This window comes from Python bivittatus, unplaced genomic scaffold, assembly GCF_059951505.1.
Source record: "Python bivittatus isolate LINGU-HERP-01145 unplaced genomic scaffold, Pbiv_v1 ctg000180_np1212, whole genome shotgun sequence".
Classification (NCBI taxonomy): Eukaryota; Metazoa; Chordata; class Lepidosauria; order Squamata; family Pythonidae; genus Python; species Python bivittatus.
The window spans coordinates 2476792-2490697 of NW_028277047.1; the positions used below are offsets into that span (position 1 = coordinate 2476792).

Here is a 13906-nt window from a genome sequence, read left to right on the forward strand (position 1 = left end):
CGCGTTGCCACCCCGCATTAGGTCGTCTGTCGAACAGGAGCCGGAAATGTCATATCGCCGAGTCTCTCTTTCTCCACGACGGTAGAAAGAGAAGGGTGGGTGGGTGGCTTGGGGACAGAGAGAGAGAGGAAAAAAAGAAAGCCAAACTGAGTCACGTGCCCGAAGGCGGGGTGAAGGGAACCGAGGAAAACAAACAGCGCGAGGGAGGGAGAGCCCCCGCGCAGGCGCCCTCGCGCGCCCCCGCCTCCTCGCTCGAAGAAGGGGGCGTGCCGCGGCCACCTGACGTGGGCGGTCCCCGCGCGCCTCGCCCCGCCCCCCGCGCGTCACGTGGCCAAGGGGGCGGTCGCGCCCGCGCTGGCTTCAGTTGTCAGTGTGTGTGGCGGCAGCGGCGGAGGCTCAGGTAAAAGGCGGCGGCGGCTGCGGAAATGGCGCGCGGGCCCTTTAAGAGCCGGCCCCGCCTCCCCCTCCCCTCCCCCTCCCCGATAATCCCTGGTTTACTTTTATGAGGCGATCCGGGCTCCCGGGAACCGGAGGGACCGACGGCGCGGCGGAGGCGGGTATCTGGCGCCTCGGGCGGAGAGCGCGGCGGCTCGGCCGGGGCCCCTGGGTTCCCTTTCCTCCCGGCCTGAGGGGAGGAAGGGGGCGTGAGGAGGCGGGCAGTTCCGGTCCGGAGCGCCGCCGCCGCGGCCTAGTCGGCCGGGACGAAGCCGGGGACTCGCGTAGTGCGCCCCGCCGAGCCAGGGGAGGCCAAAGTCGGACGCGACCCCGCCGGACGGCCGGAAGGGGGGAAAAAGGCTCTCTTTTTCGCCCCTCCCGGGCCTAATCGTCGTGGGTTCGCTCGCCGCCGGGTAGGCCGGTTTCCTTCTCTCGGGCCGCGCTTCCCCCTCTCGCCCTCCGGCTTCCCCCCGACCCATCCCGAGGCCCGGCCGGCGCTTTCCGCCGCGGGGGCCCCCCGGCCGGCCCCTCCCTCCCCTCCCAGCAGCTCCGGCCCTTCCTGCCCGGGCGAGGCGCCTTCTCCCTCGAGGAAGCGCTCCTCTCATTGTTTCCTCCCGGTCCCGCCACCTCGCCTCGGCCCTCCGGGGCCAAAGGGGCCGCGGGGCGGGGGGGCCCTCTCCCCCCGTGCGTCTCTCCCCCGGCGTGGCACGTGGAGGGCACCCCGCCGACCCCCGTTTTCTCCGGGGGCGGAGCCCTGGCTCCCGGCCGGGCTCCCCGCGGGGGCTGCTGGGGATGGGATCCGAGGGGGCGCGATCCAGGGCTCGGAGCAGGCCGTGCCCGCCTGGACCCGGATCCGCGGCCTTTCCGAGCCGGCGGCGAGTCGGTCCTCGGCTCCCAGCTTGGGGAGGGGGAGAGCCGAAGCTCCGGTGAGGGAGAGGAGTTAAATAAACTTGAGCAAGGTTGGGCTCGCTCCTGATCGGGCCACCATTCCTGGCTTCGCCCGCCCTGCACATAGAGAACGGCTTCATCCCCCTCCTCACAAGCTCCCAGTTGGGGAAAACTCATGTAGAGGATAGACGATGGTTTTATCCCACTCCCCAAAAAGTCCCGCTTAGAGATAACTCATGTAAAGTGACCCCCTCTCCCTCCCTGTTCCACGCAGTGAAGCTTTTGCATAAGATTGGAGTCTTAATTTGCCTCTAACTGCTCCCTCCCCCATCATAACAGGCTGTTTTCTCTGTTTTTAGTTTACTTTTTAATCCTGTGCTTTTTTGAAGGCTTCTTAATGTTGCAGTGTGGTGGTTCCTCTTAAGAATCCCAGCTCCTTTTTCAGGAGGCAGAAGCGTGTTCCTCTGTTGTCTCCTCACCATAAAGTGTGTGAGAGTTTGGCTGTGAGAGTGTGACTGGTCCCTGTGAATGTTGCGCCTGACTGGGGTTCGAATCCAGCTTGACTCCAGGCCGTGCTGGTGCTTAGTAAGAAAGCCGATGTGCTCACCTTTACCTCTTGGACCCAATGCACGATATTCTGTGCCTTGTGGACCTGCTGTGGACCTTCAGAGGTTTTGCTGAAGGAACTTTCCAGGATTGTTGGAAGCTTTTAACCCAGAGGGGGCAACATTTGCAGAGAAAGAGCGATGTAGAGGCATTCCAAGGATGAAGTTGCAGATCGTCTTTCCCTTTCTTAGAAAGCCATTCTCCTTGGGATTCTGTAACTAATGGGGTATGCATCATGCTTCCATGTCTTTACAGATGCTTCCCAGCTCTCTTTAATTCCTGAGGCCCGGGAATTTACACTGATATTCCTTTATTCTCTCTTCTGCCATGTCCTCGATCTTCCCCTTGCAATTTCCCTTAAATGAACAAAAACATTTTTGTTTTCTGTATCGTGTGAAGTGATTTCACCTGGAACTTTGTAACTGTAAGAAACTTGTAGGCCCACTATTTCATTCTTTCAAGTCTTACTATTCATGATGTTCTTAAATGGCTTTCCCATTTATACAGTTTGGGTCATTTCCAAGCCAACAAGGCCACATTGGTGGGAGATCACAGTGACTGTAGGTCGGCACAATTTGTTGGTGGATAAGAGGCCACAGTAGAGGAATAATTTCATCTTTCTGAAATGGCCACTGCCCCTCCTGTTCTCTTTCTACTCACTTGTTCATCCCACAGAACTCTGATTTTTTTTTTTTAGGCCTAAAACCAGTGTTGGTATTCTTGTCTCCTTTACTTTTCCTGGCATTGTTCTCTCAAGGAGGTTCTTTTAAACAAAATCATACTATAATTTTCAAAGAAATAGTGCCAGAATCTTCTCAACCTGGCGATCATTATTAACCAAGCATTTTATTATCCTCCAAGTGTGGGTACTTCCTTATAAAGAAAAGGGATTAAAAATATTTGGGTTGTTCGTGTTATAGAGAACTTAGTTATCAAGCCGTATGCTTTTACTAAATATATCAGTGAAATGTAAGCGTGTATCATTGCATATTTTAGTAATCTGCATTTTGTGTTTTAGTTTTTCAGTTGGGCTGCTCCTCTTAGTGTTTGTTCTGAGGTAAGTCAGTCTTACTTCCAGGTGGATGTACAGGGAACTGCAGTCTTAGGTAGAAGAAAGTGCTTGGCCAAATGCAACTCTCAGGTCAGCAAGGCTGTTTTTTTCCACTGGAACAATAACTTCTTATGGCTGTCTTCTTAAAGAACTGGAAGATGCCCTGTTAGTCCAGTCTCTCTTTCGTATGATGTCCAATATGCAATGGCTTTTCTTCTGAACTTGTTAATAGAGAGGATTCCTGCTTTCACGCCGCTGTTTGAAGGTAGTAGTTAACAGTTTAGCAAGCAGGAAGGTCTCCATTCAGAAATCAGCAAGCAGTGCATTATCGTTGCACAGAAGAATGGGCTATGAATGATTAAGCGCTTGCTTTCCCTGAGTGGAAGAGTTATTCTGTATCAGGAATAACATGGAAAGAGTAATACTGCCATTGTTTACTGGATTGTCATCAAGTGTTTTGTAGGTTTGAAAATGCAGTAAAGTATTATAGAAATTAGGTTGGGGAAGGCTAGTATAGATTCCATTCCCTATGTAGTTTAGCCACCCTGAATCTTAAGCCCTCTTGGGCTTTTTCACCTGATTGCAAGGTGAGAACAGCCATTCTTTAAAGGAGACTCTTGCATTATCTTTTCCTTAACTTATTATTATTAACTTAGTCTTTTTCCTCAGATAGCTTCTTTTCTCCAAACTTCTGATCTTGTTTGTGGCATTTTTTTTCACCCTCTCCATCTTTATTACCAGTCTTGAAATATATTATCTGCTATCTGGCAGTAAATGTATTGCAAATGGGTTGGTCGATGGCTTTAAAAGGGGTTGAATGATACGCAGAAATCCAGCAGTTTTAGGTGTGATGGCTTCAGGTTCAGGAGCAGTACGCTACACTGCAGATAGTGTGAGAGACCTAGAAGCTTCTTTGAAGCATCCATCTGGCCCATTTAGGGAATCATATTGGAGCAGATCATGGGGTGGGCAAGCTGGTGCTCCCTAGGCTTAATCTTTTACAAACTCATTCATCTTGACCAAGGGGTTTGCTTTCTCATGCTCTTATGATGGATTTTCACTCTTGTAAAGAAGGACCATTTGTCATGTTTGATCTCCCCTGACCAAAAGACTTGAGTGACTTTTTTTAATAGCCTTCTCATTTGAGAATTACATGAGAACTAAATTAAAAGATTTAACGCCCCCCTCTCCAGAGCATTCAATCTTCCCTTGTCTTCATTTTTTTAAAAAACTTCAAAGTGACCTTTAAAATGGGGGGTAAGAAGTCCTGTCTTTTCCCATCTCTCCCCCAATCATTTGCTCCCAACTGCTTGACCAGGTATCTTTCGAGCTAGGTTTCACTTCACTGAAGCTGGCAGGGCTGCTGTGAGTGCAGGGTCCAAATGGGGAGGTGTTACTAGCTCCTGGGAATCGGCCATTCTTCTTGCAGGGTGAAGTTGTGAGACGTGGAAAAATCATGCTACAAGAATCACCAGTACGCTAAGTCAGGTTGATGCTCCATCCACCCCACTGTCTTGGCTCTGCTGGCAGCCGCTCTCTAGGGTCGCTTCCATCACCTGCTGTCTCTTCCTTTTTAATTGGAGGCTGCTGTGTAAGCCAGGGATGTGTGTATGTGTACTCCATTGCTGCCATGTGCACCCCATTTTGCGTGCTGCTCTCTGAGAAAAGAAAATGGTGAAAAATCCAGAATTGAGCATCTAAGAACACCACACCTGTTTTGCTGGCTATGCCAGAAATGGCTCCTTTTGGGAACATCAATCCAGTAGGAAGATGTGTTGCTCTGCAGTCTGTTTTTGTAGCCTAAGAAGAAGTTATTTACTTCTTCCCACTTTGGGCCTCTGCTGTAACAACTTTCGGGTCATTCGGTTGTACATCGTACATCATTGCTGTACATTGATGATTATAAGAATGCTAGGTTTCCCAAAAATTGACATTGGAGAGGGCTTTTCCTTCCAGGCATGCATTTCCTGTCCCTTGGCCCTCTAGAAATGTGCTGTTAGCTTGACAAGAGAGAGCGCCTCTCTTTTCTCCCACTGTCTCCAAAGATGAGGGCTCAATCTCTGAGCAAGAGACAAACAGAAACCCTGTTGCATCACTTTCCTTCTCTCACCTGTGTGCGTCTGCTGCCCAGCATAAAATTTGCTAGCAACAGGCCTGGTCCGTGGATTGGAAAGGTTTCCTTGTTGAGCCATTTGCTGTCAGTGACTTTTAAGAACCCCCTGCTGAAGCTAATCAAAAGAGCAGATTGGATTCCTGGAAACCAAGTTGTGTTGCATCTCCCTTGAATCACTTTGCTGTAAGTGGCTCACATGTGGAGTAATTTCTTAGAGGGAAGGAAGGAGGAGGATCAGTTCTCTGCTCAGGAAGGGAGAGTTGAAACGCGGTTAGTAACTCCAGTGATAATTGTACTGTTCATAATAGAGCTCTAAAGACCTCTAGGTTTGGTCTTTGATTTCTCTCTTGTGTGTATTCTCGTTTACAGTGACCATTCTGCATTGGCAGTCTGGATTTAAGAATATTTGTTTTATAGAGCATCTGCTGTATTTTTGCCCACTCTGTGTGTGCTTCGTTAAATGCATCTCCAAGGCTGGGAAATTCTGCATAGTTCTGCAAACTTCCCCATTCTGACTAGGAATTCATAACATCCAGTTCGGTTCTCAACTGCCTTTTGGTTTTCTTTCTGGAGTGTTTAGTCCTTCCCTGATTGTGATTTTATGAAGCTTCTTTTAGTTCCCTTGAGAACAGCTATGAAGTCAGGTTGAATTTCATTACAGGGCCAGGAAATTCTGGTTTAAACCTTATTCCAAACAGATTGCTTGGTACTAAAGATGAGAAATCAGTCCACTTACAGTAGAGAACAGTTGTTGCTTTTCTAAAAAACTATCCTTCTTTTTGGGTGGCGTGTTGCAACACACCTCTAACTTTCCATTAGTAATGGAAACTTTTCTTAGGAGAAAGTTTATCAGTTTTTTAAAAACTGGATTTCAATGGCTAAGAATTAAAGTCTGTTATTCAGAACTGGTATTGAAGCCAGTGGAAATGAGGAGGGAAGAAAACATTAAGCAGTGCTCCTGGATTAGTCTCAAGAACGTTCTAGACCACTTTATCATTCTCCCAGTAGCCAGTAAGCAGGATGGGTTTGTGTTCCTCCAACATTGATGGCAACGTATAGTCCTCTGGGCTAGTAACTACTGATAAAGCGTTATCCTCCATGCATTTAACATGGCCAGATCTGTGGTCCAAAGGTGGGGTTGCTGCAGTTTTGTGCAGGGTAGGGGGAAAACCTGGGAAAGAGAACATGTGATTCTTTAGCAAAAACACTGACAATGCTTGATTGATGCAGTGCTTGATATTAGCTGAGAATAAAAAGGAAATAAGCGTCGGGTCGATACGTAAAAGACATCATTGACAGTGAAAGAGGTAAAGCGGCTGAGCTGTCCGTTGGTTGGCTCCACTTTTACACCTGTTCTCTTTTTCCATCCTCCCTTACAGAGTTCTGCCTTGTAAATACTGTTATTTGTATATACTGTAAATGATGACATCGGTGGGCACTAACCGAACCCGGGGAAGCTGGGAGCAGACACAGACACAGAACCAGGCACAGCACAAGCAGAGGCCACAGGTGAGGGCGGAGCAAGGAGCATCCATGGAAACTGGTTGGCTTGCTCGCCAAGAGGGCAGAGAGTCCTGGCTCCTTGCTCTTTCAGTTGTGACTTGGTGGCACCTGGCCCTAACGTCTTACTGCGAGACAAAGGTGCCTTCTCCACCTTTGTTTGTTCTTCGCGTGAAGTTTAACTTGCATACTTGGGAGAGAAGGCGGAGTTTTGGCTATGTAGAGAAACCAGGACAAGTTAGGAAGAATAGCTGCCTTTACCCTTTCACTCTCTCAACAAGGAGAGGTGCCAGGAGGGGTCAAACCCCCCCCCCCCCATTTCTTAGCCAATTGCATCTGGTTACCCAGGCAATCAGACTCCTGGAATATTTCCAGCCTGGTTGATAAACTCTGGGATTAGATTATTTGCAAGGTTTTGCCACTCCCATTAGTCTTGAGGTGTTGTCTCCTCCCTCACAACTGTTCTTGTTTAATGAGGGAAACAGAGGACTTGTTACGCTAAGCTGTGATTTGATTTTTAAACATGGTTTGGAGCCACAGCAGCTTGGTTTGCATGTTGCACTAAACCATAGAGCAGCTCATAACAGCTGGAATTTCAGAACTTGCGGAGACCAAATGAAGCAAGCCTCATCATAGGGGAGTGCAATTTGTGAACCATAGTTCGGATTTGAGCCTCTCTATTTCAGGCCATATTCTGAATGGGGAATTTGCCTTAACTTGGACACAAATCCATTCTTAGTCCCAAAGTTCTGTTATGCACCCGGCACCTCACCTGAATGGTTATAACGTTTAACCTCTCCCTCCATCTTTTTTATTCCTTTTGGACATGGCCTTTCTGAAAATGAAAGCCTCTCATTTTCTGTCTCTGGTCCTTTTCTTCGCAGGCCACTGCAGAGCAAATTCGACTTGCACAGATGATCTCGGACCACAACGATGCTGACTTTGAGGAGAAAGTGAAGCAAGTAAGTGCATCGGAAGAGATGGGGAGGCCCATCCACGGCATCGAACCCACGGGATGGTTTTCTTTCAATTCCACTTTGTTTTTTTCCAAGTGTTTTTCAGCAAGCAAACCTGAAAGGGGCTGTTTTGAAGGTTGGCCCAGCTGTAAATGTATCCTGAGGCAGGGAATCCAACTTTCACGATAAAATCTGATACGATAGAAAAAAAAGCATTTTTCATAAGAGTGGGAGGCACGCCAAACTGCACATCCCTTGACCGCTTCTGCTGGCAGACTTGTCTTTTAATGCAGCGTCTCTATGTTTGGCATTGTGCTTGCCGGTTGATAAGTAGGCTTTTCGAAGTGGGTGATGGTATTCATGTAAATAAAATGATGCCTGAAATGACAATAACAGAAAAAAGCCAGCAAGAGCCGTTGGTGAAACAAAAAGAGATGTGATCATGGTGAAAATACTCTGCATCCGTGTTTCTCAACCTTGGGAACTTGAAGATGTGTGGACTTCAACTCCCATGGCTGGCTGGGGAATTCTGGGAGTTGAAGTCCACACATCTTCAAGTTCCCAAGGTTGAGAAACACTGCTCTACGTTGTTATGGCTGCTCCCTTTGTACTACATGTTCATAGAGGTGGGAAAAGCCAAACCTGGTCATTTAAAAAGGAAAGGACTATATAGTCATGGTAAGCTTTCTTCCTTACCCATGTCTGGAGTCCTTCATCTTCAGAAGAAAGATTCTCCCCTGGAGGTGGGGCATCCAGTAAAATAGCCAAAATGTCTCACTCTTTAGTGTTTATCAGTTCCAATCAAAATGAAGTGTGACTGCCCTGACTTTTGATTCTAGGATGTAAGATTTCCAGCAAAAGATTTTTGCTGTTCAGATGCTGAGTGTCCTAGAATAGGAGCTGCTTTGAAATGGTTCTCTGTCCTAATTCCAGGGTCCTGTCCTAATTGGCAGGGTCGTCCTGCCTTGCTATTCTGCCTGCCATTAATTTTTTTTTGGGGGGGGGTTGTTTCCTGGGGAAACGAATGTGCAGGTAGCTGGTTTAAATTTGCGAGTCCTGACTGTTGCAGTTTTATTATGTTCCAGGAGGTTAGCAAAAATAAAGACCTCTCTGACGTTTTAAAAGCCCAGTGAAAGAGAGAATTACTGCCTCGTTAAAATAATTTATTAAGCACCCAGCTGAAAGGCAAAAGATTTACATCTAAAGAAAGATCCTTCCTGGTTGAAGGATATTCGAGATGAAAACAGAGCTGGGGTAACCAGCTCAGAACAACAGTGCTGAAAAAAGTCAGGACATTCAAGAAGCTTTTCCGGCTTTCGAATATTTTTGCGGTTCCTTGATTGAGAGGGAGCTAAACTACTTGGCCTGGGTTTGCCGGTGACCTGCGCTCATGACTTCTTTTGCTTCTGCAGCTGATCGACATCACAGGCAAGAATCAGGATGAGTGTGTGATCGCCCTGCACGACTGCAACGGAGATGTCAACAGAGCCATCAATGTGCTGTTGGAGGGGAACCCAGACACGGTAGATCTGGGGCCCAGTTGGGGAGGGTGGGGTTGGTTGCGAAGGCTGGACTGGACAGCGGGAAGATGTTCCCTTCTAGCTCAGTGCGATGTGCAAACCCCATCAAAGTCTGGTTGTTGCTGAATGCTCACTGGCCCTTGATTGTTTCCCTTTTACTAATGGAGTAGACGTTCTCGATGCCTCTCTTCCTCCCTCCCCTTCTCAAAGATGAATTGGATTTTGAGCTCTGAATGAGCAGTAACAGCCTGTTCACACACTGCGCCAAGCCATAATAGGTGGGTTTGCATATAACACTCAGCCAGAAACAACAAACTCTATTATAACGTAGCATTATGTCAAAAAAAGGCCTTGCTACAAGAGAGTGCATTTATTTATTATTTAAGTATCTGAGTGCCTCCTGTCCTAAAATACTCCTGGCTTATTGTACCTACTGTGAGTCCTTGGATAGATCGGTTTGGAAGCAAGCTTAGCCCTCCGTCCCAGTGAGTTTAGGGGGTTGAAAATGAAAGAAATACCGGGTACATGAAGGTTGAGGGAAGATCATTTCGGCATTTGCACGTCACATTTCTACAATTTTAAAATGATACCCAGTGCAACAAAAGCGATGTAGGGTCTGTTGACATCCACACATCTTTTCAGGATGAAATGGATGGGTTACTGTGATAGGCGGAGCTGTGCTCAAAATGCAACATTGGTTCATTTAATTGAATTTTAATTTGATTTGCTTGACTGAGGGTTGCCGCAGCTTCCTTTGGGACATGCTTTGTTCTGAAAATCTCTGCCTTTCTTTTCCCCCTGCATGCTCATATTCTTTCAAATCATATGCCAATAGTTTGGAAATTAGCAGGAGGGCAGTAGTAATACTTGCACAAGTGTTTGCCACTCGAGTCCTAACTGGGGGACTATTTAGAAATTTGAACCACGTCTACCAATTCATGGGTTTAATTTCCTCTTGTTCCCAAAACCAGTGTTTCTCAATTTTGGCAACTTTAGGACGTGTGGACTTCAAGAATTCCCCTGCCAGCAGGGGAGTTGAATTCCACGCATCCCAAAGTCGCTAAGATTGAGAAACACTGCCCTAAACTAATGCAATCGTTAATAGCCGAAACATGACAGGACTATTTAAAAAAAAAGTTAACAATTTGTAAATAAAAGCGGATGTCTTGTCCCGTGCCTCAGGAATATCATGCAGATGTTTTTCCCTTCCCTTTTAGCACTCCTGGGAAATGGTAGGGAAGAAGAAAGGTGTGTCAGGACAGAAAGACAGTGGACAGACAGAACCCAGCGAAGAAGGCAAAGAGAACCGGGAAAAGGAGAGAGACTTCAGCCGGCGACGGGGGAGTGGGTTGCCCCGAAGAGGCCGTGGAGCCAGCCGTGGAAGAGAATGTAGGCCATGATTCTGCATACAAAGCAATAGATACTCCTAAGGAGGTGCAAAATGTTCCTTTGCAGAATTTGTGACTCCCAAATAGGTCGTTCTTGTCCCTTCCAGTGTTCCGGAGGTGGTTTGACCTTCAAACAGGCTGTGACATAGTCTGTGGCTGAAAGTTAGAGCAGAGCAGAGCAGAGTCAGCCCTTAGGAGAACCTGCTAGCCCTAATGGGACGCTTTGAAAACTAAATACCTTCCTGGTGGTACTGTTCAATCCGGAAATTACAGCAATACATGGAATTTCAGGATTGGACATTTTATATTTCTGGGTACCAGCTTCTTCTAAGAGAGGTAGAGCCAATCTCTCAGGGAATAATGTTTTGTATGCCAACTATCCAGCCATCCTGAGTGAGAAAGAGGCTTGGATTTTGGGAAAGAATGCATTGATATCTGCATATGCAAATGCAGATTTTCAGCTCAACTATTCAGTTGAGCGTACGTGACTGTTTCACATTCCCACCAAGTAGGTTTATTTCCCCGACCGCTGCCAGGGAGTTTGTGGCCATAACGTTTGTTTCTTTGAGATTGTATAACTTCATGCTTCTGAAGTTCAGCTTAAAAGACTTGGGGTATGCTGAATTGGTATGGCTTCTCCCTGGCTTTGGGGGATAGAGCAGCGTGTTTTTCTGGTCGTTTCCCTTTTAAAGGACGGCAAGATGGTTTCGCATCAGTATCGGGCAGAACATATTCTCAGCCTGCTGTTGAGTTCCCTTTATTTTCCTCGCTCTCTTCTGCGTTACATTCACCACTTGCAAATCTCCCAGCGCCTTTTTCTGTTTTTCAGTTCGGGGCCAAGAGAACGGACTGGATGGTGGCAAGACAAGTGGATCTTCTGGTAGAGGCACAGAGAGAGGGCGACGGGGGCGTGGGCGAGGCAGAGGTGAGCAAGGAAGAGTGGGTGGGTATCTGCCTTCTAGCAATACGGCAAATCATCTTTATTGAGAAACGTAGGGTGAACAAGACCCGTAAGAAGGAAAATAGCTGCTAATAGTTGCTGAGAAGGAATTTTAGCTGGAACTTTCCCATCTGTGACATTCTCTTCTTTTGTGCCCAGCTTACCTTGTAAGACCACGGAAAATTGATCTCTTGTTACGCTGCTTGGTTAAAGGCAGGTCCTGGGGCTGTGAATGTTGAAGACAGCTAACAGAGCATTTCTTGTCTTTTCAGGCGGATCTGGACGACGGGGAGGAAGATTTTCTGCCCAAGGCATGGGGTAAGCGTTGCTCTGTGTTTGTGAATTGGTTCCGTTTCTGATTTGGGATAGGCAGCGTGCGGTTTGTTGTGAAGCATACGTGTTGCGGGTTAGAGGGGCCGAGCAACAGAAGACATGCCTGTTTTCTTTGCCAGTCCTCCTAGTGGTAGTGCTGAGGTTCCCGTGGGGCTTCTGAGTGATAGAGAATTAACAAGGAGATGTAGAGGGTAAAGCAGAGAGGGAATTATGGATGCCCTTCCAAAGCTTTTCATGCTGGGCACCTAGCTCTGAGTAATACCCCAGTTGCAAGACTATTGTCAGCTGCGCACTCAGAGCAAGCCCTCGAGGAAGAATCTGACTGAAGTCTCCCGGCCAGGGACCAGTAACCATCTTGGGTCAACCTGGAGATAGGAGAACTGCCTCCTGGGATATTTGCTAACTTCCTTCTGCCTCCCCAGAACTTTCAACCCTGCGGACTATGCAGAACCCACCAGCACGGATGAAGGTTATGGCAATAGTAACAGCAACACGTGGAACAACACAGGAAGTTTTGAGCCAGATGATGGGACGAGTAAGTGACTCGGGTTTGGCACTGCCTAAGTTTGGGGCAGATGCTGGGGATGTTAAAAACCTAGCGGGTGAGTCTCCTTTACCTGGAGAGCCCTCCAGTAGGTATGATGAGTCAGTCTCTCGGCTTGCGTTTCCTGTTTTATGATTTATGGGGTCTTCAGCATCCAAAATTTTAGCCTTCTCTGAAATCCCAGGGGGTGGGAGGGAGGTGCAGTAACAGAATTCTGGGACATAGAAGCATTTAATGTCACCAAGTGAGTCCTGAAATAAATATATATGATTGAAGAACTAGGTTAGTTTCTTTTAAGCCTGCTTTGGGGTAGTGGAGGGGCTGAACAACCTGTGATTTTCATCTGTAGAACCAGTAGGAAACTGCTAATTCTGTAGAACAATTGTTCAAAACCCTTTTTACCTGTTGCCTGACAGTTTGGAGGACTGCCTGCTGTGACCAGGACAAGGTTGGGTGGCTGTCCCCAAACCATTTTAATAATAGGTTTCCTCAATGCCAGTAGTTGTTGGGGGTTTTTTTGGCGTGGAAAGGAGGCATGAAGTTCACTTGTAGTGACACCGTAGAAGTTCTTCCTCTCTCCTGTGCCCCCCTTCCTCCGTGTGGGCATATTTTCCGTGTATTTTTAGCGTTAGCAAGCTGAACTGCTGGGAAAAGAAACCAAGCCATGATGTTCTTATTGAAGCGTTGAGAAAATGCTCGCTTGTGGGTAGTAGAAAATTAGCACCAGCGAAAAGGACACTAGAGTACTTTGGAGGTAGATTGTGTACCCTCCCGTGTCTTTGGATAACCATCAAAGAAGAGCAGGAAGAACTTTTTTTTTAGGAGAGGGGAAATATGTCCCTCTGTCTATGGTTCCCCAGTGTCTAGAACCTGCTTACCTCTCCACTCTTCCTCCATAAGATTTACACCACGTTACATATTCTCCTTATTAGTTAGTAGCATTTAAGTTTTTTTCTTTAATTTGATCAATATCCACAGGTACGGGTGGTGGGTGGGGAAGAGGGGCACCTCATCTCATCTTTTAAAGTATATGACATTTTACCGTTTTTTTGTTCTTTTCTTTCTTCATTCTGTTTCGTTTCAGGAGTTGATTACATTAGGGGTGAGGGGTCAAATTATCCCCGAAAATTTGACACTGCTCCTGGTACGAGAAATCCAGGTGCACTAATTGCCCTCGGATCTCCTTGTCTTTTTCTTTTAAAATAAGCTGGAATATATCTGTGGATATGTTACTGTCTTGTCTTTTTCCACCCCCCCATCTCTTTCCATCTGTGTTTTGTTCACTTAATGAATATTTGTAACATACTTGCCTGTGCTTTTACTAACGCAGACCTTCCTCTCTCCCTACAGTTTTTTTTTGGAGGGGGGGTACATTTTGGGGGTGAAAATTAGCTTGATTTCCAGGCTGACTGATTGGGCCTTCTGTGGCTTGTGATGGTTGTACCATTATGACTCAGGAATAGATAGTGTGGCCAAGAATTATTATAGCCTAAGGTAAGAACTAGGTTCGATGAAGAATCCATCTTACCCTTCCCCATCCTGGTACCCCTCTCCAAGTTGTTAGTAGTGTTATAGTAATGTGGGGTTACCACTCGCATCATCTCTAGCATGGGCTGGGAAAGGTTGGTTGAG

At 47.2% G+C, this 13906-nt stretch overlaps 1 protein-coding gene across 7 annotated transcripts in view; it reads left to right on the plus strand.

The window, feature by feature from the left end:
• The first annotated feature begins 247 nt into the window (after window positions 1-247).
• Window positions 248-13906, plus strand: part of UBAP2L (ubiquitin associated protein 2 like) — a 31573-nt gene continuing 17914 nt past the window's right edge. The window contains exons 1-9 of one of the 7 annotated variants that reach the window (XM_088137227.1): window positions 248-400; window positions 6473-6602; window positions 7478-7555; window positions 8962-9072; window positions 10287-10458; window positions 11287-11382; window positions 11670-11715; window positions 12153-12265; window positions 13359-13433. In XM_088137227.1, coding sequence (XP_087993353.1) covers window positions 6513-6602; window positions 7478-7555; window positions 8962-9072; window positions 10287-10458; window positions 11287-11382; window positions 11670-11715; window positions 12153-12265; window positions 13359-13433 — 781 coding nt within the window. In that variant the 5' untranslated portion in view covers window positions 248-400; window positions 6473-6512. Of the gene's footprint in view, window positions 401-477; window positions 558-618; window positions 849-6472; window positions 6603-7477; window positions 7556-8961; window positions 9073-10286; window positions 10459-11286; window positions 11383-11669; window positions 11716-12152; window positions 12266-13358; window positions 13434-13906 lie in introns of those variants that run through there. The other 6 variants (XM_088137222.1, XM_088137226.1, XM_088137223.1 and 3 more) reach the window with 6 other exon arrangements.